General features: G+C 58.4%; 1 protein-coding gene across 1 annotated transcript in view; it reads left to right on the top strand.

Moving 5' to 3' along the window:
* The first annotated feature begins 830 nt into the window (after positions 1 to 830).
* Positions 831 to 7684, top strand: part of NPC1L1 (NPC1 like intracellular cholesterol transporter 1) — an 18427-nt gene continuing 11573 nt past the window's right edge. The window contains exons 1-2 of the mRNA XM_019626563.1: positions 831 to 4080; positions 4940 to 6480. Of these exons, the coding sequence (XP_019482108.1) occupies positions 4027 to 4080; positions 4940 to 6480 (1595 nt within the window). The 5' untranslated portion in view covers positions 831 to 4026. The remainder of the gene's footprint in view (positions 4081 to 4939; positions 6481 to 7684) is intronic.

Genomic DNA, 7684 nt, shown 5'->3' with positions numbered 1-7684 from the left:
AAAATGGGTCAATGACCTAAACTTAAGAGCTAAAACTATGAAACTCGTGGAAGAAAAAAATAGGACAAAGCCTTATGACATTGGATTTGGTACAGATTCCTTGGCTATGACACCAAAGACACAGTTAGCAAAAGGAAAAATTTGATGTGAAAAGTTTTAAATTTTGTGCATCAAAAGTCACTATCAACACAGTAAAAAGGCAACGACAGAATGGCAGAAAATATTTCAAACGATTTATCTGGTAAAGGATTAATATCCAGAATATAGAGAGAACTCCTAGCAATCAACAGAAGAAAAACTAACCAAACAAACAAAACACCTGATTCAAAAATGGGCAAAGGACTTGAACAGACATTTCTCCAAAGAAGGCAAAGGAGCACAAGAAAAGGTACTCAGCATCACTAATCATCAGGGAAATGCAAATCAAAACCACAGTGAGATATCACTTCACAGTTATTAGAATGGCATCATCAAAAAAGCAGAAATCCACAAGTGTTGTCAAGGAAATGGAGAAACTGGAACCTTGTGCACTTGGTGGGAATGTAAATGACGTGGCCACTGTGGGAAATGGTGTGGAGGTTCCTCAAAAAATTAAAACTAGAGCTCCCCTTCCTTATGACCCAGCAATCCCATGTCTGGATATTTAGAACTGAAAGCAGGGTCTCAAAGAGATATTTGCACACTGTGTTCTCGGCAGCATTATTCACAGTAACTACAACCCAAGTGCCCATTGACGGATGAATGGATAAGCAAATGGAATATTACACACAATGGAATATTATTCAGCCTTTAAAGGAAGGGAATTTTGACACATGCTACAACCTGAAGAAACCCTGAGGACACTGTGCTGAGTGAAATCAGCCCGGACACAAAAGGACAAGTACCACATGAGTCCATGTAGGAGGCTCCTGGAGGAGTCAGTTCAGAGGCAGACAGTGGACGGTGGTGCAGGGGCTGGAGAGGGGCAGGGGGGAGTTAGTGTTTAGTGGTTTAGGATTTCAGTTTTACAAGATTAAAAGAATTAGAAGGATGGAGGATGCCAATGGCTGCACAATAATGTGAATGTATTTAATACCACTGAACTGTACACTGAAACGTGGTTAAGAAGGTACATTTCATGTTTTGTGTATTTTACCACATACAAAAAATGGGTACACAAAGAGCAGTGGTTGTTAGGCTGTGGGAGGAAGGGGTAGGTGGGGCACAGGGTTGGGGGGCAGATAAACTATTCTAGGTGATACTGTAATGGTGGGTGCACGGCATCACATGCTTGTCAAAACCCATAAAATGTCCACCAGCAGAAGTGAGCTCTAATGTAAACTATTGACTTAAGTTAGCAACGTGTCAATATTGCCTCATTGATTGTGAGCCACATGCAGCAGTAATACGAGGTGTCCCAACAGGGAGAGTGTGGGCCTGACGGGGTCAGCGGGGACACTCGGCTTTCTGCTCAGTTTTTCTGAAAACATAAGACTGCTCAAAAAATCAAGTCTATTAGAGAAAACAACGGCTTCCCATTAGCCAGAACCAGCCACAGAGCCACCGCTATGCAGAGGAGGCTGGGAGAGCAGAGTGTCCTCTCCTGGGCTGGGGACATGGTCCTTCACCCATAGAATCTGGTTAGCAAGGTGCCACTAGGTGACCAGACCCCACATCTCAGCCTCCAGGCTGCTCACCGCTGCGAGCCACAAGTGCCGGCAGACTGCTCAAAGCCACGCTGGTCAGAGCCCTGCACGTGCCAAGCATCCCCCAGGGGCCAGGATTGGCCGAGCAAGGCCGCTTTACCGGCTTCTGCCTGGTTGGCAGACCCCGAACACCCCTGGAGCCACGCAGCCAGCCAGCGGGGGCGGTCCTGCTCTGCAGCTCTTCAGTGGTCTCCTCTGACCCCTCCCAGCCACCTCCTGTGCTCTGGGCTTGCTCAAGCCTATTCACTCAAGCCCACTAGTGATCAAAGAAAGTTGAAAATGAGGCGTCGTGTTCTAGCTATTAAATTTGGAAAGACTGACCACAGATACAACGCACAGAGCAGATGAGGCTGGTGACTCGCACCTTTGGTAATTGATGGTGTCAGCGGAAAGAATTTCAACCTCTGATGTATTGATGTGCGGAACCTGATAATGAGCCCCTCCCTGTGTCCTAGACTGCCAGAGGGAGGGACTGACTGAGCTGTGCACTTGGGGGTCATAAACATGGCACTCTGACACACTAATCACATCTCCAAGATCTTGGTTTAAGGAAATAAATGCAAAACAAGGAAATACACTCGGGCACAAAGCCGCTAACCAAAATCTTACTCATCATAAAGAAATACGGTGACCAGCTAGCAGAGGAGGTTCGTCGGTCTGTGAGACACACCCGTGATGAGCGTGCTGGTCAGAGAGTGAAGGAAGCATTGAGAATTTGCATTAAAATAAGGACAAAGTGGGACACAAGAGTGTCCATACGCTGTGCTCATGATGTGAGCCTGCTTGCCGCAGCCTTGCAGGCACCCCATCAGGGACCAGGGCAGTGAGCCTGGGAGAGTCAGCCCTCCATGTTTCAGGCTTCCTGTCTGGGCTCTGCGTCTAGGGGTGCCCCTGGGGGCCACCCTCGGACTGGCCAGGAGCCTGGGGCCACAGCTGCAGAGAGTATCCTCAACCAGCTTCCGACATTGGGGGTGGGCGAGCATGCAGCCTCCTTGCTGCCTGGAGGGCCCAGGTGTGCCCCCCCCAGCCTCCCGAGGGCCCTAGGGAGCCCACTGTCCAGTGCACCCTGGTTGGATTCCCGCCTTCCCCTGGCTCAATCCTGTTCCCCTGCTAGTGCCATCTGGGGTCACCTCTTAACTGAACTGTTTGCCCTGGAGTCCCAGTCTCAGGTCTGCTGCTGAGGGAGACCCAGGAGAAGGACAGAGACCCCACGTCGGGGCTGGGTCTCAGCACCTGCCAGCCAGGGTGACTGGGGGCGGGGCCTGGACGGTGCAGGTGGGGATGCCTGCTCACTGGTGGGCCTGGCCTGTTGAATCTTCTCTCCAGACTCAGGGCTGACGGGTGGGCCACAGCCTGCCCTGGTCCCCTCCCCCACCTCTGTCTTCTGGGACCTGCACTTGGGCAGCTCCCTCTGGGTCAGGCCAGGGTCCATGAGGCAAAGACCCGGAAAATAGCAGGTTCCTTCTTGCAGCTGCCTCCAGCAGGTGGCTGCATGGAGATGTTCCCTACAAGCTGCCATTATCAGCTCAGCCTTGGCAAGGGGGCCAAGGTCTGGCCCATCCTGGTGATAGGGAGATCATTATCGGGAGGGAGCAGAAGATGAGAACCAAGCGCCAGGGCCCAGGTGGGGCGGCCGCTGCATGGGTTCCCAGTCACACACTGGCCAGCCAGGGTTGGGGGAGGATTGAGGGAGGGGGGGGGCAAGGCTTTCACGTCTGGGACCTCTGTGCAGGGTCAGACCCCAGCAAGCTGGTCTCCCCCTCCACCCAAAGGAGACTTGTCACTGTGTCACTCCACCCCTAAATTGTCCCTCTGTTATCGGGCTGTTAATATTAATTAACAACAGTTGCTAAGGATGACAGTGCAAGGGTGTGTCACATCCAGAGCTGGCCTTGTCCCAAGAGGGGGATGGGGACAGTGAGGGGTCTGAGGCCGGGTGGTGTGGGGGCATGTAGAGGGGTCAGTGGAGGTTCAGAGTGCCATGCTGAGCCCACCCATGTCTCCCCAGCAGAGGCCGAGTGTGCGGCCGTGGCAGGTCTCCAGCTGGCTCAACCCTGGCTTAGATCGATTTGGGAAGTGGGTGAAGGGGAGACCCTGCACCTCCACCTGGAGACTCATCTACGAGGGTGGGGCCAAAGGTGGGAGGGGCCAGTGAGGTGGATCATTAATCCTGCTAGAAGTAGGGGAGGTGTGGGCTCAGCCTGATTGGTCCCCAGCCCAGTCAGGCCAGGCTGTCTCTGGCAGGGAGCCGACCTGCTGTGCGTCCCCTAGCTAGCCCTTGGGTGTCCAGCTGTCCCAGTAGCCAGGCCCCACTTCCCTCTAATCCCTTCCCGGTGCCAGGATGGCAGAGGCCAGCCTGGGAGGCTGGCTGTTCTGGGCCCTGCTCCTGCATTCGGTGAGTCTGGCGCCTGTGTCCACCCTGCCGCCTCCCATTGGGGTGGCAGGGGCTGTTTGGTGAGGGAGGACCTGGATCTGGGGGCTGGTCTTTGGGCAGATGAGGGATCCCAAGAACCCCAGAGGAAGGGAGTGGGTGGGGGTCCTGGGCTGCCCAAGTCTCCAGCTCATGGGGTTAGATGGACACAAGGGTTGGGGAGGGGGCAGCTGGACTGGGTGTGACTGAGTGTCTCCCATCCCTAGTCCGTGTGGACACGGTGGCGGCGTGGCGTGGCGTGGGGTGGGGTGGCTTCCCAGAATCTCACTGTGGACTCGGCAGCTGGGTCTGGGAGGAGGTCTGGGAGGGGTCCTGCCTCTCATGTTTCTTTCCCACTTGTTCATCTGGGAGGGCCGGTGAAGGCACTTGGCCCCAGGCAGGCCCTGTACAGAAGCCCCAGCAGGGCCCCTGGCATCCGGCCTGGCCTGTAGCTTGGGACCACGGAGGCCAGCAGCCTTGTGCGCCTGTGCGCAGGGCTCCGTGCCCACTCAGCTCCTTGGAGTGGGTCTTGGACCCATCCAGGGGCAGTTTTTAGCAGGACCTCTCAGCAGCCTCCAAGGGTCTCCCCCTGCCCCTTCACCTCTGGCCTGACCTTGCTACATGCAGGTCAGTGGGTCGCCTCCTTCTCGCCAGTGACTTGGGCACTCAGGACGAAGGGCCGGGCGCACCCATCCTCCTGTCACCCCAGACACCACTGGGGAGTCCCCCGGCTCCACTCCCCCCAGGGCTGCCGGCGTCCACCGCCCAGCCCTCCTGCGCGGAGGCCGTCCCAGCCCCGGTGCCCCGGCCCGCCGAGCCCACGCTAAGGCGCCCCGCTCCGCAGGCCGGGGGCGAGCTGTACACGCCCACGCACCAGCCCGGGTACTGCGCCTTCTACGACGAGTGCGGGAAGAACCCCGAGCTGTCCGGAAGCCTGGCCTCGCTGTCCAACGTGTCCTGCCTGTCCAACACGCCCGCCCGCCTCGTGACGGGCGACCACCTGGCCCTCCTGCGCCGCGTCTGCCCCCGCCTGTACGCCGGCCCCACCGCCACCTACGCCTGCTGCTCCCGCAAGCAGCTGGTGTCCCTGCAGTCGAGCATGGCCATCACCAAGGCCCTGCTGACCCGCTGCCCGGCCTGTTCCGACAACTTCGTGAGCCTGCACTGCCACAACACGTGCAGCCCCGACCAGAGCGCCTTCATCAACGTGACGCGCGTGGCCGAGCGCAAGGACGGCCAGCCGCCCGCCGTGGTGGCCTACGAGGCCTTCTACCAGCGCAGCTTCGCCGAGGAGACCTACGCGTCCTGCAGCCGCGTGCGCATCCCCGCGGCCGGCTCGCTGGCCGTGGGCGCCATGTGCGGGGTGTACGGCTCCGCGCTCTGCAACGCCCAGCGCTGGCTCAACTACCAGGGCGACACGGGGAACGGCCTGGCGCCCCTGGACATCACCTTCCACCTGTGGGAGCCGGGCCAGGCCCCGGGCGGCGTGATGCAGCCTCTGGCCGCGAACGTCACGCGCTGCAACGAGTCCCGGGGGGACGGCGCGGCCGCCTGCTCCTGCCAGGACTGTGCGGCGTCCTGCCCGGCCATCGCCCAGCCCCAGGCCCTGGACGCCACCTTCCGCCTGGGCCGCATGGCCGGCGGGCTGGCCCTGGTTATCATCCTCGTCTCTGTCCTCGCCGTGCTCGCCACCGCGCTCACCGCCTGCCGCGCGTGGCCGGGCCGGGCGTCCTGCGGCTGCCAGGGCGGGACGCCGGCCCCCGGGGCGGACCCCGGCCTCTCCAGCAGGCTCAGCCTCTGGACCCACCACTTCCTCAGCCGGTGCTTTCGGTGCTGGGGCACGTGGGTGGCCTCGTGGCCGCTGACCGTCCTGGCTGTGTCCGTCGTTGTGGTGGTGGCCTTGGCTGCGGGCCTGGCCTTTATAGAACTGACCACGGACCCCGTGGAGCTGTGGTCAGCCCCCAACAGCCAAGCCCGGAAGGAGAAGGCGTTCCATGACCAGCATTTTGGCCCCTTCTTCCGAACCAACCAGGTGATCTTGACCGCTCCCCAGCGGCCCAGCTACAAGTACGACTCCCTGCTGCTGGGGCCCAAGAACTTCAGCGGGGTGCTGGCCGCCGACCTGCTGCTGGAGCTGCTGGGCCTGCAGGAGCGGCTGCGGCACCTGCAGGTGTGGTCGCCCGAGGAGCAGCGCAACGTGTCCCTGAGCGACATCTGCTTCGCGCCCCTCAACCCGCACAACGCCAGTCTGTCCGACTGCTGCATCAACAGCCTCCTGCAGTATTTCCAGAATAACCGCACGAGCCTGCTGCTCACGGCCAACCAGACGCTGATGGGGCAGACCGCCCAGGTGGACTGGAGGGACCACTTCCTCTACTGCGCCAAGTGAGTCTCCCACCGCCGGTGGGGGGTGGCGCTGGGGGTGGCAAGGCCCGTGGAGCCAGGCCAGTCACACAGCCGCCAAGGACCCCACATCTGCTCCACATCTCTGTCTCAGGGGCTGCAATGCTGTTCCTCTCCATGTTCCTTCTCAGCCCCACGCCTCATGTGGGCTCCTGCTCACTGGAGCAGATCTGCACGAGGCCATCAGGCCTTCCCAGCCCCAACTCCTGACACAGCAGGGGTGTGCTTGCCCTCTCTCGGCTCACACATCACAGAGCACTCTGATGGCCCTGCTCTTGCATCTGCTTCTGTTTCCTCTTTGCCTCTGGGCGGGCCAGCAGAGCTGTGGGAAGCTAGACAAGTGTCCTAGAGCCAGCGCAGGGGCTGCAGCTGGTCTCAGGCCCCGATAGCCTGGCCTGGGTGTCCCTGAGCAGGCCACAGCCACGGCTCCTCCCACCGTTTGTGGTGGTGCAAACTGGATGCCAAAAAGGCCCCTGGGCCTCAGCCAGGAACCACCCACCCCACCTGGAGGGAGCAGGTGGGCAGGTGGGTTCTCTGAGGTTGGAGAGGGCAGAGGTCCCCAAATGTCCAATCTCAGGGCCCCTTCGCACTCTGACAGAAGGCTGAAGACCCCACAGAGGCCTGGTTTGGGTGGAGGTTACGTCCACTGACATTTGCCATGTGAAGGTGGAAAACAGCAGTGACAAAATATTAATTCTTTAAAAATAACAATAATAAGCCCATTCTATATTGACACAAGTGGGATATTTTTATGAAAAAATAACTATATTTTCCAAACAAAAAAATCAGTGATAAGAGTGGCATGTTTGCAAATCTCTTCAGTGTCTTGAAGGGGCTGGATTTGGCATCCAGTTCTGTGTAGTGACAGCACTTGGCTCACCCTGCACCCCAAAGAGGGAGGCGTGTTGAGCCGGCCTTTCCTGGTAATTGTGCATTTTCTTGGACACTACCCTGAAACGCAGCTGGTGGGTTGTTTTTTTTTTAAAGGTTTTTTTATTGGGGAATTGGGGGAAGGGGAACAGACAAGCTGCTGTCCTTTTGTTCTTCAGTCTAGCTGTGGAGGACGTTGCTTCACTGGCCCAAGTTGGCACCATCATTGCGCTCTTCCCAGGCAAGGCACATCAGTCGCTGGCTTCTGGACGGCCGCTCACTGCGGCTGCTGGCTGCTCACGCTGGCTGCTGGCCG

The sequence above is a fragment of the Hipposideros armiger genome, unplaced genomic scaffold (genome assembly GCF_001890085.2).
Source record: "Hipposideros armiger isolate ML-2016 unplaced genomic scaffold, ASM189008v1 scaffold_685, whole genome shotgun sequence".
NCBI classification, from domain to species: domain Eukaryota; kingdom Metazoa; phylum Chordata; class Mammalia; order Chiroptera; family Hipposideridae; genus Hipposideros; species Hipposideros armiger.
This window is presented reverse-complemented; position numbering and strand designations above follow the sequence as displayed.